The 19,015-nt window shown below is 40.6% G+C and overlaps 1 protein-coding gene across 2 annotated transcripts in view; it reads left to right on the forward strand.

Moving 5' to 3' along the window:
• LOC136877305 (juvenile hormone esterase) overlaps nucleotides 1–19,015 on the forward strand; it is a 92,386-nt gene that overhangs the window by 36,199 nt on the left and 37,172 nt on the right. For both annotated transcript variants that reach the window (XM_067151237.2, XM_067151238.2), the window contains 2 exons: nucleotides 5,690–5,861; nucleotides 6,769–6,950. In XM_067151237.2, coding sequence (XP_067007338.2) covers nucleotides 5,690–5,861; nucleotides 6,769–6,950 — 354 coding nt within the window. The remainder of the gene's footprint in view (nucleotides 1–5,689; nucleotides 5,862–6,768; nucleotides 6,951–19,015) is intronic.

A 19,015-nucleotide genomic window follows, 5' to 3' on the forward strand; every position in this document is an offset into this window, starting at 1 on the left:
AAAGTTTCCATTCTATTTTTTCTGGTCTTATGCTAAACTAAATCCAGTGGCATATTTTTTAAGGAACTAAAATAAGATTTCTTATGCTAGAGATTAGATTTGTGCAAACAACATGTAGACTCGTTGAGACTCATTCATAAGACACGAGTCTCATTCAATATTTCGAAGCCTAGACTCCTTTAAATCTTCCTAATCCAGCAATTTTGGAAAGAAATAAACTCTGAAAGACGTTCAACTCCACAGAACAAATGAGTACCAAAATGTCCACGCTGTCTGATCACATAGAATAGAATGAATCTGAGCAAATTGCTGTAGTTGTAGTACCTTCCATGAAGTTCTTTACTAGCCCATCTCGCTATCTTCTCCCTGTGAAGGATGTTCGTGTCTTTGATATTCATGGGGCGTTCATGTAAATTCAGAGGACTGTAGTTTAGATCTGCTTCAACCACAGTTTTATGCAGAATGCTGTCATTTGTCCGGCAATGAAAGCATTTCCTCAATTTTATTGCTCGTTGGTTCTGTAGAGCAATAACATCAAGAATTCCTCTGCCCCCTCTATGCATTAATTAGGATGTTTTTTGCTATTTGCGTTACGTCGCACCGGCACAGATAGGTCTTATGGCGACGATGGGAGAGGAAAGGCCTAGGAGTAGGAAGGAAGCGGCCGTGGCCTTAATTCGGGTACAGCCCCAGCATTTGCCTGGTGTGAAAATCGGAAACCACGAAAAACCATCTTCAGGGCTGCTGACAGTGGGACTCGAACCCACTATCTCCCGGATGCAAGCTCACAGCTGCGCGTCCCTAACCGCACAGCCAACTCGCCCGGTAATTAGGATGCATCATTTTGTGCTTAGTGAGCATTGTCCTTATTGTGCGATTGATGTTTTATAGATCTGTCTGAGACCAGTTTAGAATGCCAAATTAATTGTCATTGCAGTTACAGCATGTGTATTGACTGCCTTTGATAGGTTGGAAGCGTTAAGCCTAGTTTTTAAGACGAGGCAGAGTCTGTGCTGAAAGTTCTGTAAGAGCTTTCCTTTCTGAAGTTTTTTTTTTTTTTTCGATATTGATTGATTGTTCAAAACCTAGATATTTATGTTTCATTTTTCCCATGCTTTCAATTTGTTGATCAGCTCCTATGGTTAATCCTCCTGTCCTATACCGTTGTCCCTTTTTAATGTTATTTTGCATTTGCTCGTACCAGATTCCATGCAGATGTTTTAGGAAATGTTTTCCGTAATTTTGAAGAGGGAAGTCATTTGGAATACTTTTGTTGCATATAATTTGATGTCATCCATGTAGAAGAGGTGGTTTAATTTGTGAAGATTACTTCTAATTCCTTTTTAATTGATATCCATATTTGGTCATCTTCAGGTTCTCAGAGATTGGGTTGAGATATAAGCAGAACCATATTACACTCAAAGCATCGCCTTGAAAGATACCACGTTTGATTGGGATGACCTCTGTTTCTTTGACTGTGTAGGTGTTCGTCTTCAGGATGATCCTGGTACGTCAAAGACCCATTGTTATACTGAGAAAATTGATGAGTGTTTCATTTATCCTGTATAGTTTAAGGGCGTGGATTACCAGCTGTATGGCACCATATCAAAATGTCTTTCTATAGTCAGTGTAGGTCATCAAGTGATGGCGTTGCTGCTTCTGTGTCTGCTGTAGGATTACATGGTCGATTTTGAGCTGTTACTTATAGCCTCGGCCACACGCCATACAGCTTTTTTGTTCTTCTGTCAAAATGTTATACTGGAGTATGTGTCAATAGATGACATTGGTGATGACTTATGTGATGATTTTGTAGAGTGTGGGCAAACAGGTCACTGGTCTATCATTTACTGGGTTAGCAGTTTCATCATTCTTTGGCAGTTTGTAGGTTAGTCCTTCGGTGAGAAATTGTGGCATATTTTGAGGATTATCAATTACCTGAGTTACATGATCAAGCATTTCTTGTGTGTGCTGGTGAATATTTTATATCAATAATTTTGGATTTTGTCTGGTCCTGGAGTGTTCTACCTGTAGAGTATGTCCTGTTAATAACCCTCTGTATGTCTTGTTCAGTAATGAATAGATCTTGTTCTGGATCGATGTTTGAATGTTTTTAATATATTTTATGGATCCATTCTGCATCCTCTCTATGCTGTACAGGTTTGGTCCACATAGTTCACCAAAGTTGGTTATTTCTTCTTCATTTGGTATTTGGGAAGTTGCTAATTCAACCTTTTATCAAGACTTCTGTAGAATGCCTGTTCATTAACCCTGAAGAGAAAATTCTGTACCCTTCTTTGATAGCTTTCCTTATATCTCCTCAATTTTTCCGTCTGTACAGCCAGCTTTGCTTGTTTTTAATGTTTGGTATCTTTCTCATGATTTTGGAAGTGGCTTTTCTAGTTATCATCAAAAATCATACTGTGTGAGCAGGCCCAGAACTTTACGCAAGCCCTTTACTTTTAACTTACCCGTCGTTCCCACTGAGGAATTCTTTTCGTACTGGGGTTAAAGTTTTGGTCGCTGGGAACCTGGTCGAGGAGTGTTAACACAGTAACAGCCGCGCAGTATATGAGTAGATGAAAGGCTGTAACGTTTCCTACTTTGTCAAGAAATAATAGCAGACATTGGTTAACATCTTCAATAATCATTTTAGAACTGTGATTTGATCTCAGCTTTGGGATAAAGGTCCTTGAATTTGGATCACTGCCCTCCCATTTGATAAATGCTGCCACCATAATGTCGGTTATTTTTCCTTGTTGCTCTGGTGTGTTTTGGTTCGTTCCTATTTCTAAATGTGGGGATTGATTATTATCTGTTATTCTCTGATTTTGTGTTGTGTTTATATCAATTGTTTGATGATTTTCATTGAAGATCTCCAGCACTGGTTGTAGTTCATTGAGAACTTCCTGTTTGATTTGTTGTATTTCGAAGTCCCTTAAGAAGGCTAATTAACGTTATGGTTCTACGCTGATCACTTATTCGTTGTTCGGTTATATTCAAGAATGGGTATTTATTGGCAAACATCTGATAGAGAATAGTTCGGTATCCGGTCGTGTTTCTTTCCATGTCCATTGCGTTGAAGTAGAAACGCATGACGTCTGTATTCATTTCTCGAGTCCTTCTGAAGCGTTTTCTACTGCGACCAGCCTTGGATGTTGCAGAAGAATTCTGCAAAGCACTTTCGGTGATGCCGACATGTTGTTGTTGGGTATCAGCATTGGCAGGTGTAGCTTTTTTTGTCTGACCCGACAGGTGTGTGCTGTATCAACAACCTGACTCTGGTGGTTTGTAAACTGTCACGTCCAGCACCAGCTCTAGATGAGCCTGGACGTTCCTCCGGCAGCGTCTGTTTCTTCAATTATTTATTCACCAAAGCCATGAGACTTTGGGTGTTGTCTCTTTTACCTACGACCAGGTTTGCAACAATCTCTTACTGATTATCAAATTTTCTTATGAGGATGACAGCAACACTACATTTGTGATGTACAGCAGTTAGGAAAAAATTCTAAGCATATTTATGTAAAAGGAGGCAAGGGTCACTTCGCCTCCATTTTAACCCATGAAGTTCTGTTACAATAAAGTTCGGTGAATAGTCCTGTACTATCAACATAGATGAACAATGCACGAGAGTGACCTTACTGTCCTTCGAAATAGTCCCCCCCATTAACAATGCACTGCTGAGATCGGCGATACATGTCCTGGAAACTTTGCAAGAAGGCTTCCTTTGGGATGGTATTCAAAAGCCTCATCACGTTTCATTGGATGTCAGGAATATCGTCAAATCTCTTTCCTTTCAAAGCGAGTTTGAGTCGTGGGAAAAGGAAGAAGTCTGGAGGATTGAGATCTGACCTTTCTCCGACGAGGTGATTCCGGAGAACGCCATTGCATGCTTTGCCGTTTCGTTTCAGGGTCGTACCTGAGACACAAGGTTTCATCTTCAGTGACAATACAGTCCAAGAAATTTGGTGTCACATCCGCCGTTTCGACAACATCCTGCGAAGCCTCTAAACGTGCCTGCTTCTGATCGTCAGTCAAGTGATGTGGCACAAGACGAGAACACGTTTTCCTCTTCCCTAACTTCTGGGTAACGATTTGTCGCTCGGATTCACGTTTAATCTGCAGTTCATCCACTATCATGCGCACAGTTAATCGCCGATCGTTCGTGATTAATGTCCTCACCTTCTCAATGTTTTCGTCACTGACGACGGTCGCCGGTCTTCCGCTACGGGGGTTGTCAGAAACACTTCCCCGGCCTCCTCGAAAACGGGTGAACCACTCGTACACACACTTCAAGGACAGTGCTTGATGTTCATAAATACGTACCAGCCGTACCAGCATCACATGCGTTTCTCGCTGTGTCTTGCCAAGCTTAAAACAAAACTGTACATTGATCTTTTGGTCGTTCATGTTCCTGTTCGCAGTTCAGAAACAACGCACTAAACACGCACTGTGTCAAACAGGTCTTACACGCCACACACACGATGCTCAACTGAGCAACGTTGGGAGCGGGTGGTCAAAACTTGCTGCTACGCAGGTGCAGCGTTGCGTGTCGCCAGTGTTGCCGGATCGACCGTTCTGACTTCATTCACCGACTTTATTGTCACAGGTTGTATATTCTCATGGTCACAAATATGGCACGGTGTACGGCTTTTTCTTTGTTATTCTGATACAGCGCTGCATGTATGCTAAAGGAGAAATAAAATGATGTGTCGTTTATTGTGCAGGAGATGATTGTGACACAGCTATGTATGAAAACCGGCAACATTCATTAGTACGAGTTTATGCCAACTATTTGATGCTGTTTTGTTATGTAATTCTCTTCTCTTTGGAGCGCAGCTTTGGAAATTATCACAGCTTGCTTGCGATTATTATCTTCCAAGTATATGATCAATGCCAGACGGAGGTTAAAAAAATGGTTACCTCTCAAAACTCAAAACGATTACTGTAGAAGTAAGAAACAAACAGAAATCTCGTGACTAATAGCACAGGTAATGCAGAAAACACCATCACATATATAAAACTCACTTCTGTATCAGGAAATGTAGTTAGAACCCCCTAGGAGAGCACCGTTTGGTTATGTATGCCATGTTTATTAGAGTAGTGATATCATATGACATGCCATATTCACCGCCATTATTATTATTATTATTATTATTATTATTATTATTATTATTATTATTATTATTATTATTAATATTATAATATTATTAATATTATTATTATTATTATTAATAACATAATAATAATAAAATGTTCTACAAATATGTTGCATGAAAAAAGTCATATTTTTAATGAACGTAGGTTTTCGTGGCTCATTGTATTAAAATAAAGAAATAAATGTGCTAACTGGATTAAAGTCACTAACATATATATTTTTAACAAAGCCGAGGTTTCTGCCAAATAGCATTGCCTTCATCAGGGCATGTGAAGTTTTAATTCATATTCTTACTGTAAGTAAATAAGTAGTAAGATTGTACCAAAGATTTCTCGAAGACATATAAATGCCATTTGGTTCTCTTTAGCGTGAGACCATCCGTTTTCTATCAATATTTTACTTCCATTAAATGCCAGACTCCACACAGAATCGGAAATATCTCCCTACATTGCTTATCTATGTTTTAAATGACCTTACACAGTGCTTTACAGTTTTGCACGGTTGATAATCCGCGATTTATGTTATGTTTTTCAGGAAAAAGACGGAATGTTGGCCTTAGCCTTCACTCCAGCACTGGAAGTGGAGGCTGAAGGCGTGGAGAGATTCCTCCCTGCCAGTCCTATGGAACTGCTCGAAGAGGGCCGTTACCACGATGTGCCATACATGACGGGCGTAACCGAGAAGGAGGGCTTCGTCGCCTTTTTGTGTGATTATCCACTCTTCAGATAATGAGATAAATCATGATCATCACTAATTTCAATACATGTATTTTTCTTTTTTCTTTCTTTTTAAAATTTGCTTTACGTTGCGCCGACACAGGTGGGTCTTATGGCGACGATGGGATAGGAAAGGGCTAGGAGAGGTAGGAAGCTGCCGTGGCCTTAATTAAGGTACAGCCCCAGCATTTGCCTGGTGTGAAATTGGGAAACCACGGAAAACCATATTCAGACAGTGGGATTAGAACCCACTATCTCCCAAATGCAAGCTGGTAGCTACGTGATCTAAACCATACAGCCACTTATTCGGTACATCTGAACTTAAGCAACATTAAATGCGGTCATCACGTCGATAGATAGCGCAGCTGTTGACTGGAAGGAGAGTGGTAAGTAACTGACCACAAGTTAACTACTTCTTGTGATCGTGGCCCTTTAGTTGACATACTTTCCAATGCGAGATGAGAAGAATAATTTTAATTAACTATTTGAAGAGGACGTCTAACGTCGTCTTCAAATAATGTTGCTTTCTGGCATAATTTTCCAACTACCGAGCTCGATAGCTGCAGTCGCTTAAGTGCGGCCAGTATCCAGTATTCGGGAGATAGTAGGTTCGAACCCCACTGTCGGCAGCCCTGAAAATGGTTTTCCGTGGTTTCCCATTTTCACACCAGGCAAATGCTGGGGCCGTACCTTAATTAAGGCCACGGCCGCTTCCTTCCCACTCCTAGCCCTTTCCTGTCCCATCGTCGCCATAAGACCTATCTGCGTCGGTGCGACGTAAGGCAACTAGCAAAAAAAAATCCTACTTGTTTTGTAAATATTATTTTTTCAATTGTATATTGTTACCTTTATTTCTTCTTTTGTGCTGCCGAAACTAACAACATATTTTTGTTTCAGTTAACGATTTGAACAATCCAGAAATGGTCGAAAAACTCGAGAAAATATTAGCAAGGATTGTTCTAGCTGAAATTCGTCTGCCTAAAAACTATAAGAAGACAGATGAGGTCGTCCGTAAAGTGAGGCAATTCTACCTGAACAACAAACCTATAACGAAAGATACATTGCCTGGGTATATTGATGTGAGTAGACTTCACCTCTTTTTAATTTTGCTTCGGGCAAAGTATGACCAGACTTTGCAACATTTACTTATTCAGAACATGGTGGAAATGGGAAGCGTTATCATCACATCCAAACTCAGTTCAGTGTGCTCATTTTAAACTTTGCTGTCCCAGACGTTCATTGTACTGTCATTTCCAGTTTAGGTAGTGTAGTTCATATGTCTGAAAACGAGAGTTCTTCTCGGTCTTTATATAAAACGTACTTTTCTTACATCATTGTATCTTAAAATTTTCCCGCAGTATTTACTGGTTGCCGTGAGTACTTAAAGGGGATCGTGACTGGTTGGAATTTTTGACCAAAAATAGAATTTTCAATTTTAACCTAAAAAATCCCCCAATTCGTCCTCTTTCAAATTCCGTTATCAGTAGGGCCTGGATGTTTATGACCTAAAAGTGTTAGAAATATGCAAGAATTTATGGCCTAAAATGTATTAAAATATGACAATAAATAAGACTTAAAAGTATTTTGGTCACATTTTTGAAAACCTCAAAATCTTGCAGCTGTTTAAGTTTACATTATATTGAAAATATACTGTTAAAGTCTAGAACATTCAATAATAATAAATAAGTAAAATATTAATTTTATTTCTATATTTTGAATTTATTTAATTACTCAATCGAGAGGTAACTCTCGACTCTGCACAGAATGGAATAAATGTCACATTTTGATGGGATCAGAAAGAATTACAACAGCCAATTACATAGATTTTAAACTTTTCAAATAGAAACTATCTTTTATTTTCACGCAACATTGACTTGTAAAGGAAAAAAAAAAGACTGTTCAACATCGCAGGATATTATTGAGCCATGTTTGAAATACTTCAAATCATTAGAATTCAATTCAGGGTCACTATTCTGTCGCTTTGTACGCATTTGTCTCTTTCTAGACAGCCTGCCCTCCTAATTCACATAAATATACCGGGTGGTACAGCTGCCCCTATTCACGCAGTTTTATGCAACCCGCAGATTATAGTCGAACCTAAAAATATTGACCTTGACTACTCACTACAATGTCTGCTCTTACAACGCTTTCCATAATTCGTTTATTCGTGTCAAGCAAATCAGCATTAATGATAAAATACCGATTGATGGTAAAGAATCGTGAAAATTATGTGTCGCAGAAACGTCCTGTACAGAGAATGTTATTGGTGAATGACTAGAAGTAGCAGCAACACAACTGCGCTAAACGCCAACCCGTGATAGCCGAGCTTGGTAAAAGTTAGAGGAGAGTACCGGTGTTCGTTAGTAGGCGGTTCGAGTCCTGTGTACGACGAATATTTTTATTGCGTTGTTGATGTTCGTGAGAGTCGTGTTGTTGACGACAAATCTAAATCATGATCAGTTCTCATATTGCAGGTACTCAGCTATGTTTGTTTTTTAAGGAGCTCTTAAAAGAGCTATTTGCAATAAAGTGAGATTGTACCGACAGCGGTGCGATGGGCCATTCGATTAATGAAGCAAATGTTCAAAATGACCACCTGCTTCGTTAATGCACATCTGAGCACGGTGGAGGAGAGACATTCTTGCTTGCTGCAAGATATGTGGTAGAATCTGCCGGCAGGCTTCCGTGATGAGCCGCCGTAAATGATTCGGGCTCTCAGGCTCCTGCTCATTGACTCTTTCCTTGAAATAACCCCAGAGGAAAAAGTCGAGTGGAGTAAGGTCAGGTGATCTAGCCGGCCATGTGACCGGACCCCCTCGTCCAATCCATCGTCCAGGATATGTCCTATGCAAGTGGTTCCGTACTGCCAACGACCAGTGTGGGGGAGCTCCATCCTGCTGGAATCACATCCGTAACCGTGTCATAAGGGGCACATCCTCCAATAAGAGTGTGAGGTACTCACGAAGAAACTCTAGATAGCGTCGTCCCGTGAGGTTTCCTTCGAAGAAATATGGTCCAATTATCTTGTCACCTAGTATCCCGCACCACACGTTGACGCCCCATTGTACCTGAAATCGAGCTCCCCTGATCCAGTGAGGATTTTCAACGCTCCAGTAATGGAAGTTGTGACGATTAACAGTTCCGTTGTTGTGAAATCTGGATTCATCACTAAAGAGAATGTCCATTAAGAAATTCGCATCAGCTTCAACTCTTTGTAATATCCATTGTGAAAATTCTATCCGTTTTGGAAAGTCATCTCCGTGAAGTTCCTGGTGCAGCTGTTGATGGAAAGGGTGGAATTTATGGCGGTGCAATATTCGCAGTACAGATACACGACTGATGTTCAGTTCATTTGCTATGGCCCGTGAGCTTGTGTGCGGGTTGTATGCAATTGCATTTTGAACAGCTTCGTCGTTATTTCCAGACGTCACTGGAGCATCCCGAACGGGGGGTAATGTATGAAATGACCCCGTTGCACGCAACCATCTTTCAACATGTCGAAATGTATCTGCAATTGGTAGCCTTCGTCCAGGAAATCGTTCTTGATACAAGCGTCTGGCTTCCCGTGCATTTTGCCTTGCTTCTCCATAAAGTAGTACCATATTCACATAATCATCCCGTGAATACATAATGTTTGCTTTCGTGCTAACCGTACAGTACGTGCTCACACGTTGCTGCTAGGATTACGATATGCTGTTTCATGTGCCCTACGTATGAAGTGTAGACCGCTGTCAGTTGGTCTTCGAGTCGAACGTGCGCAGTTGCTTGGTTGAATGGGTGGGTCAGAATGTTGACAACACGTGCACTGTGCTTCATTCCCTGTAGTCGTTTGCCATATGGAAGTCGCATGTTATTATTCCTTTCGTATGTATGCTTTCTTTGTAAAGGTGGCAAATTACTTTTGAGACTTAAGAACGTTAAATATTTATTACGAATGGCCTTACAAGTATAATATAAAAATAAAATTGAAGAGCTCGTAACTAGATTCGAACTCTAAATGCCTGCTAACATATCGTATGCTCGCTGCGATTGATGCCATATAGCTACTTCAGGCGACAAAGAATTGGTCTCGTAGCTCTGTACTAATGGAATTACCTAGGCTATCGCTTCGATACTGATCGTTGATGTTAAAAGTTCTGAACTCGAATGTGCAAACACCACAGTGAACTAAAGAATTGCGTCTCTCTTACGCCCAGATAGTTGCAACCATTTTCTACGCGTTACTTGGTTGAATGAGTCCAGCGTTATGTTTCAGGTGGTATTCACAATCGGTGCGTATGTAGCGATATTTATGTTACCTGTTTATTATAACTTCCGTAGAAGAATATCGGAGATTTCAGAAAGGTCTTCGTAAACGATGCCTAGCCGAATACGAAATGACATTAAAAAATGCATGGTTGGAACCCTTCCTGCTTCAAGTAACCTATCGAGGTACGTCTTCCATACGTAATTCCGCGCAGCTATTTGCAACGTACAATCGCCATCCTTGTAACTCTGTATTCACGAGGAGAGCGGAAGTTCCCGCTTCGACAAGTTACTGATGAGTTACAGCCTTATGGTCCCGTTTTATGCCGTTTTTTATCGCTCTAACGGTAGTAATTACATGGCGTAAGCTATCACATCTGCTGTACAGCATTTGCGTGCCACAGATTATAAACTACAGTGCAAAACACGTTTCTATCAATTTCGATGTGATGAGACTGTACAAAATGGTGGTGCATTGACATGTCTGTAATTGGTCTTACCCTATCACGTTTTCTATGATACCACGACCGCCCTTTCTATCAAAAGAAAATGGCCTCTTGGACCAATCAGGTGCGCAGTTCTCTACCGACAGCTATAGGCGTGTTTATGGTTTGTACAGTATAGTAACATTTCGTAAAAATTAGTAGAGTATTGGACACCGCTCTACATAAAATGGTACAGTGTTTTTGAGATGGACCTCACTTACTGCCTCTTGTACCATTTTTCCATTGTGCGGAGAAGTCTACATCGGGTTAACTGCACATAACATTGCTGTAAGGTGTTGCGCAGGATGGGACTAAGAGGCATTTACGTCTTAGCTGGTTGCATATATTCGGGAAAAAATAGGGGCAGCTGTTCCACCCGGTATATTTGTAAGAAATTATACGCGACAATTAGGAGATGTGAAAAATCCGTTTCTGAGAAGGATAAAAGCAGGTATGCGAAGTGGAGTAAAAGGATAAAAATATGACAAAAAACGAAAATTCAGGGAGAAATATGACCACAATATGAAAAATTACCGGAAAATGACAAAAAACGTTAAAACAGCGAAAATACAGTATGACTTTATATTACCAGTAAAAATCGCATAATTTTTGTCACCATAAATAACATTATGCTTAACTTGTATTTTCTATGAAAAGAATATAAAGAAATCCGCCTCTGTGTTGTAGTGGTTAGTGCGATTAGCTGCCACCCTTGGAGGCCCGGGTTCAATTAAATTTGAAAACTGGTACGAGGGTTGGAACGGGGTCCACTCAGCCTCGGGAGGTCAAATGAGTAGAAGTGGATTCGATTCCCACCTCAGCCACCCTGGAAGTGGTTTTCCGTGGTTTCCCACTTCTCCTCCAGGCAAATGCCGGGATGGTACCTAACTTAAGGCCACGGCCGCTTCCTTCCCTCTTCTTTGTCTATCCCTTCCAATCTTCCCATCCCCCCCCCGCCCACAAGGCCCCTGTTCAGTATAGCAAGAGAGGCCACCTGGGCGAGCTACTGGTCATTCTCCCCAGTTGTATCCGCCGACCCAATGCCTCACGCTCCAGGACACTGCCCTTGAGGCGGTAGAGGTGGGATCCCTCGCTGAGTCCGAGGGAAAAACCAACCCTGGAGGGTAAACCGATTAAAAAGAAGAAGACGAATATAAAGAAATAAAATATGACATGTCATAAACATCCGACCCCTAATTATCAGTATTGCCCTAATGCCGTATCCAGTAATCGGGAGATAGTGGGTTCGAACCCCACTGTCGGCAGCCGTGAAGATGGTTTTCCGTGGTTTCCCATTTTCACACCCGGCAAATGCCGGAGCTGTACCTTAATTAAGGCCACGGCCGCTTCCTTCCACTTCCTAGGCCTTTCCTATCCCATTGTCGCCGTAAGACCTATCTGTGTCGGTGCGACGTAAAGCAAATAGCAAAAAAAAAAAAAAAAAAATACCGTTTTAAGACTCTAATTGCTGGATTTAAAGGGTAGCGGCACTGCATATGTAGAGCAATCATACTCCCCTTTGTCTCACGATGTCAGACAATATTGGTTTCAAAAAATTTTCGAACTACCATTTCAAAAATCCTGCTGGAATATATTTACCTTGCAATAGGCCTACGCTGTACGTAAGAAAGAAGTCACAGGGAGTAGCTTACAGTCCAGAACAGTTTTAAAGCAAGTATGTCTCTTAAAACTTTCCAATGCATTTTTCTAGCATACATTTTTTTCTCTCTCTGCGCCATGTATAAAGTGCTCTTTGCGACAGAGTTCTGGCGCTAATACATTGCACCTCGTCCCGGATTAAGTCGGTTGTTTCATTCTGGAACTCTGATTTAATAGGCCTGCAGTAACGAGATGATAAAGGTCAAGGATTATGCCAAATTGTATCCTGGTTTCCGGTGTTTGGGTGGCTAAACAAAAGCTGAGGGGGCACAAAAGAAATGAAAATCAGAAACTCGTCACTTAATGATCGATCCATTGAAAATCTTTGTTTACAGCGGCTTTAGCCTGAACTGCCATCACAGCCCTACTTCGTTACAAGTTTATACTGATAATAACTGATGTACCCGTGCTTCGCTACGGGATTCTCAGAAAGACTGACTTTGTGGTTTTTCTAACTGAAGTCAACATAGGTCATTACAAAAACGTCAGTAGGAATGTAGCGATTAAAAGCAATGTTATCATATAACAGTACTACGATTACATGTTACAAATCTCATGTTATGGTCCGTATTGAAATGTACTTAAAGTCAAATAATAACAGTCCAAAGTTCCAGAGCTGGAATGACCAGGCCGCAGACAGCCATGAGCAATTCTCTGTCATTATTCCGTTAAATATGCACGCTTCTCATTCCAATCAGTGCCTCAGAGTAGGCATTAAATAGTTCGAATGCTATGATGAACCAGTGTGTTACGTACCAGTAGTATCGGAAAATTTATGAAACAGAGGAATGGCATGCTAAATAAGAAAGTTACCTAACTCCCCAGCTACTTCCCGCCAATATTTAGGCAGACTGTTACACTCGGTACGACCGGGCGAGTTGGCCGTGTGGTTAGGGCGCGCAGCTGTGAGCTTGCATCCGGGAGATAGTGGATTCGAACCCCACTGTAGGCAACCCTGAAGATGTTATTCCGTGGTTTCCCATCTTCACACCAGGCAAATGCTGGGGCTATACCTTAATTAAGGCCAATGCCGCTTCCTTCACATGCATAGCCCTTTCCTATCACATCGTCGCCATACGACCTAACTGTGTCGGTGCGACGTAAGGCAAAGTTTTAAAAAAATTATCAGTGCGGAGCAGTAATCCTATCTATCGGAGATGAGTGGCAACAGAAAACAAAGCACATCACAACAAACAATGGTCAATGTAATGTTATTGTTGATCAATTTTATGAGCTTTCTATATTGTATGCCTTCACATTTAGTTTTCTTTAGACACTGTGATATTAGGGCTTCTTATAAAATTATTTATAGTGTAGACTGTAGTTCCTTATTCTCCGACTTTACATACCGATTTTCATTAAATCCTGTTCACCCAGTTTCTCGTGACTCAGCGCTGATAAGGACTTAGTAACAAAAATCCAAATTCATGAATATCTCTTATCATAGCTGGTATGTATAAGACATAAATGATTGGAAACATAATACTATATAACTTTCGTTATGTAGTATTTATCGATTCGACCACTAATAACATAATTATTTGGGAATTAAATTTCAGGCCTTCCCCTAAACGACCATTTCATTCAGCGTGAATAAAATTATTTATGACCTAGATTACAGCGACTTATTCCCCGACTTTGCACACCGATTTTCATTAAGATAGGACCATTAATACCATAAATATTTGAGAATTCCATTGTAGGCCTTCCCCTAAACTATCATTTTTCTCAGCGTGAATACAATTATTTATTGTCTAGATTGTAGCGACTTATTCCCCGACTTCCCCTACCGATTTTCGTTAAGATACGACCATTAATAACAAATATTTGAGAACTACATTTTACGCGTTCCCCTAAACTACCATTTCACTCAGCGTGAGTAAAATTATTGATGGCTTAGATTATAGAGAGTTACTTCCCGACTTTGTATACCGATTTTCATTAAGATACGACCATCAATAACATACATATTTGAGAATTAAATTTTAGTCCTCCCCCTAAATTACCATTTCATTAAATTCTCTCCAGCAGTTTTCTCGTGATTCAGGTACATACATACATACATACATACATACATACATACATATATGCATACATACATATATGCATACATACATATATGCATACATACATACAGATAGACAGATAGACAGACAGACAGAAATTACGGAAAAGTAAAAAGTGCATTTCCTTGTTACTGTGGGAACGACTGATACAGAAATACCATCATCATCATCATCATCATCATTTCCCTTTATCCAGCTGTAGCCGGGTAGGGGCAAATATGGTCCCTCTCCACTTTCTTCGGTCTTTCCACCACTCCTCCTCCGACACTGTGTCCCAGTCCAGGTTTCTTTCTACTGTATAATGCTGCGTTGGATGGTATCCTTCCATCTCAATCGTGATCGTCCACGGCCTCTCCTTCCTTGGATTTGCATTTCCATCACCTTTTTTGGCATTCTTTCGTCGCTCATTCGCTTTATGTGCCCAAACCATCTTAGTCGGCTCTTCTCTATTCTATCATTAATTTTTTCCACTCCAATTTCTTTCCGGATTTTCTCATTCCTTATTTTGTCTCTTCTACTCTTCTGTATCATACTCCTCAAGAACTTCATTTCGGCTGCCTGTATTCGACTCTCATCCTTCTTTGTCATTGTCCAAGTTTCTGCTCCGTAAGTTGTTATGGGTACGTAATACATCTTGTACATAGTATCCTTTGCTTCCGTTGGCACATCTTTGTCCCATAACATGTTTCTTACACAGAAATACCATCCTTTTTTAAATTCTGAACAATGTACAGACAAAACTCTTATTTTATATATATAGATTTGCATTCATGATATGCTGAATTCAGCATATTCCCTTGTATTTGTCAAATTCGGCGTACTGTATGGTCAAGAATCGCTCATAATCTGACCTCTGCAGATGGTAAGGGTGTATTCTGCCCGAAGGCAGGTCCGAACCTCCGCAGAGGTGTGCCTGAGCCGGAGTTTACGTGCGGTAGGGTGGCCAGCTCTGCAGATGAATCATTGATTAAAATATCACTGGGGTAATATTCGTCTTTACTTTTTCTCACTAGATAATATAGAGGGTACAAGTTACAGCTATATGTTTTAGCATTTTCTCTCAGTTCCATGTACTGATTAGATGACAATTGCAAATCAATTATCATAGCGAGAGTCTGATCAGGTGACACTATCGGTTGTTGTGCAAAAGTAAATTGCGTGACCTTTTCATTTCTGTCGCACGTTGAGGTGAGAAAAATGAAAGTTCACCAATATCAGCGGCATCCTTTTTTTCACGAAGCTTGAAGACTCATCTAAATGGCAGAAGCTATCTCTTCTTGTAATTTTTCTTCAAGAAGTGATCTAGCTTTGCTTCTCTTAGACCGTTCCCCCAGATCTGCAAACGGTTTATGCGGACGTCCTCGAGTGCTGGTACTGACAGACTCATCCTGTCATTGTTGTGATGCACGCCCTTCTGCAAGGCTCACTTTCTGGTCCAACCAACTTTTGTTGTACTTCAGGAATTTGTCCCTTTTTCTACTATATTTTGTCCAGAGTGATCGAATTTTAGCACACAAAATTCTAACCGATTTCCTTATTAACTTGGATATATGCTCGGAACAATCGGCAAGGCCTAAATGTTCAATTACAACATTCGCAATATCATAGTTCCGCTTATATTCCCTGTTGTTCCTCCACAGTTCGAAAACCGACCTCCGGGTTACATTGTACATGGCTTTTGAAAAAAATTAATTACTCTCATGATCACTCCTGGTCGTAGCAAAAAGTCACAGTTTTCTATTCACTAAAGTATAGATAACTCTTTCAAAAACTTTCGTTACAGAAATCGAAGGCAACCCCTTTTGAAAGTCAGCTCAAATTTGTATAATTAGATAGCGCTTGGACACCCTGTACCTGACTTTTAAGCACACATTGCGGACAATAATATAGCCATTTTCAGCAAATGCTACATACTCTATAAAAAACATACCTTCATCTAATATGTTCATACTGTACGCTAAAGAAATATTTAGTTCTGACCTCCTTACTGAGCCCTCACATAAAAAAAAAATGTGCTCTCGCCTCTCTAGAATATTATCCCCTAACAGAGAAGAGCCACTTTAAGCCTTCGGTGAGATAAGGTAACCAGACAACCGGACCTTTCAACACTTAATTACTGTACCCAAGAATTTTATATAAACACGACTAAATGAAAATATTATATTTGGCCGGCTGGATGTTAGAAATTACTCACTGTGCAACGGATTGGTTGTGGACGGCAAACTGCTCCTGGGGCCTTCTTTATGAGTTCTTCAACTTAAGAACTCGGCCGTCTTCGTTTTGGGGTAATTGACAGCCCCACTTGATAGAATGAAAGTGCTAAATCTTCTCGGAATGATGCCAGTGTCATGATATTTTGAATACCCAGCCGGCCACTAACTTGTCGATACAAAATTCAGGCATTCACAATTGTGACATCTCAGAAATGGTAGAAGAGTTTTGATGTGCAGTTTCTTAGTTCTCATTATGATTTGATAATATGCCATGATTGAGTCTATGCTCCTCCCTTATCACACCGCTGCATGACCAGACTGCACTGCATAATGGGACGAATCTGAACCAAACACCAAACCGCGCTTGGATTTAAGCGGAAGACTTACCAGCAAGAGTATGTTTTTTTCTTAGCGGCACAACCATGCAGTATCACGCTATTATTACATGTGATTTTAGCGCAAATACTGAACTCCCTCCTGATCTGGAGGACGTTCAAACATTTCTTCCTTCTAAAGTGCTGCCAACATTATGAAAAATAAATAATACCCACTTTTAATTTTTTAAATTTCGTGTGGCTATTTCTAGCCGAGTGAATCCCTTGTAAGGCAGACCCTCCGATGAGGGTGGGCGGCATCTGCCATGTGTAGGTAACTGCGTGTTATTGTGGTGGATAGTGTTATGTGTGGTGTGTGTGAGTTGCAGGGATATTGGGGACAGCACAAACATCCAGCCCCCGGGCCACTGGAATTAACCAATGAAGGTTAAAATCCCCGACCCGGCCGGGAATCGAACCCGGGATCCTCTGAACCGAAGACCAGTACGCTGACCATTCAGCCAACGAGTCGGACCCGCTTACTTACATAGATGTTTCTCCAGCGTCTCATCATGCAGGAAGGTTCATTTTATCTCGCGTAACTATAGTTAGAGAGAAATATTTATCATGCGCCAGAATCATCCCACCATGCAGTATCACTGTAAAGTCGTTCGTGTTGCTACTGCAGTACAGATTACTACCTGACTCAGCAATAAACAAAAGCACTACGAAGTCGAGACTGGATTAGTAGATCACGAGCTTATTCGTTGGACTGCACGTTCGCTGTAGGAATGGTTCGTTTGTAGGTCTTATGAATCACTATCATCATCATCATCATCATCATCATCATCATATACTAAAGGTAATGCCTTATCGCTGTAGCCACATCTGACGATCTTCTGCTAGACTCTTCATGTTGCTATATGAACCACATGCCATTTCACCGATGGAGTTCCTGATGTATGACATCCTGGGTCTCTTTCCCTATATTTTACCTTCGATGATGGTTTGATTTGTTGATGGTTCGTCGTATTTAATAACCATCGATCCTCATTTATGTTTTTAAAACAAGATAATTTGTTTTTATCCATCCAATTTATTTCTGAAGTTTTTCTCCAAAACCTCATTTCTCCAGCTTGAAGTTTTGTTTCTTCCTGTTACCATAACGTCCAGGTTTCACATCCGTACAGTAGCACACTCCAAACAAAGGTCTTGAGAAATGATTTTCTGGTCTTCAACCTGAGACGGTTCTTTAGCAATAAGTTTCCTTATTTCCGAAGGCTTATTTTGCTACCACTATTCTTTTCTTGGTTTCCGAAAGAGACGTGTTATCAGAAGTAATTACACAAATCAAATAGGAGAATCCTCTGATTGTTCTATCGGTGTTATTTAATTTTAAGTTTTTCTAGCTGTAGGCTTGCTTTGTCTATTCACGTGGATTTTGTTTTCTTTATACCGTATTTATTTTTAGTTTAAATTTTTCTAAGGATTTGTTGAATGTTTTTATCATCTTATGTATATCCTTTCCAGAATTAGCTAAGATACCAATAGCATCTGCGAACAGGATACTGTACACCTGAATACCTTAAAATTCATCCCGTTAGTATGCTCTTTCATTTCTCTAACTGCAGGTTCTACGAACATATTAAAGAGATATCGTGACACTCTCAAAATATCCAAATTACATTTTCTCGTGTTCTCGTAGTTGGGAGCTGTGTCTTGTAATTTGAATCGGTTGAATTCCTGGCCATCGCCTTCATCCTGTACTGAAAACAGATCAAAACGGTGGGGACACGTTGTCAAGGTCTCCTCGTAAGTTAAATTAAATTAAAGTGCAGCAAAGGTAATGCAGTTAGCTATCAGCGGTAGAGTGTCGGCCTCCGGATCCCAAGATAGCTGGTTCAAACCCGGCAGAGGTAGTCGGATTTTTGAAGGGCGGAAAAAAGTCCATTCGACACTCCATGTCGTACGATGTCGGCATGTAAAAGATCTCTGGTGACACATTTGGTGTTTACCCGACAAAATTTATTAAATCTCAGCCATAGACGCCCAAGAGAGTTTCGGTTTACACGGTCAGCCATCTAGTAGGCCTAGAGTAAAACGGAACGTCGAAATTGACGAGCAGACAGCCAGATGGCGTCAAATTGAAATGTCTGCACACG

This window comes from Anabrus simplex, chromosome 7 (genome assembly GCF_040414725.1).
Source record: "Anabrus simplex isolate iqAnaSimp1 chromosome 7, ASM4041472v1, whole genome shotgun sequence".
NCBI classification, from domain to species: Eukaryota; Metazoa; Arthropoda; class Insecta; order Orthoptera; family Tettigoniidae; genus Anabrus; species Anabrus simplex.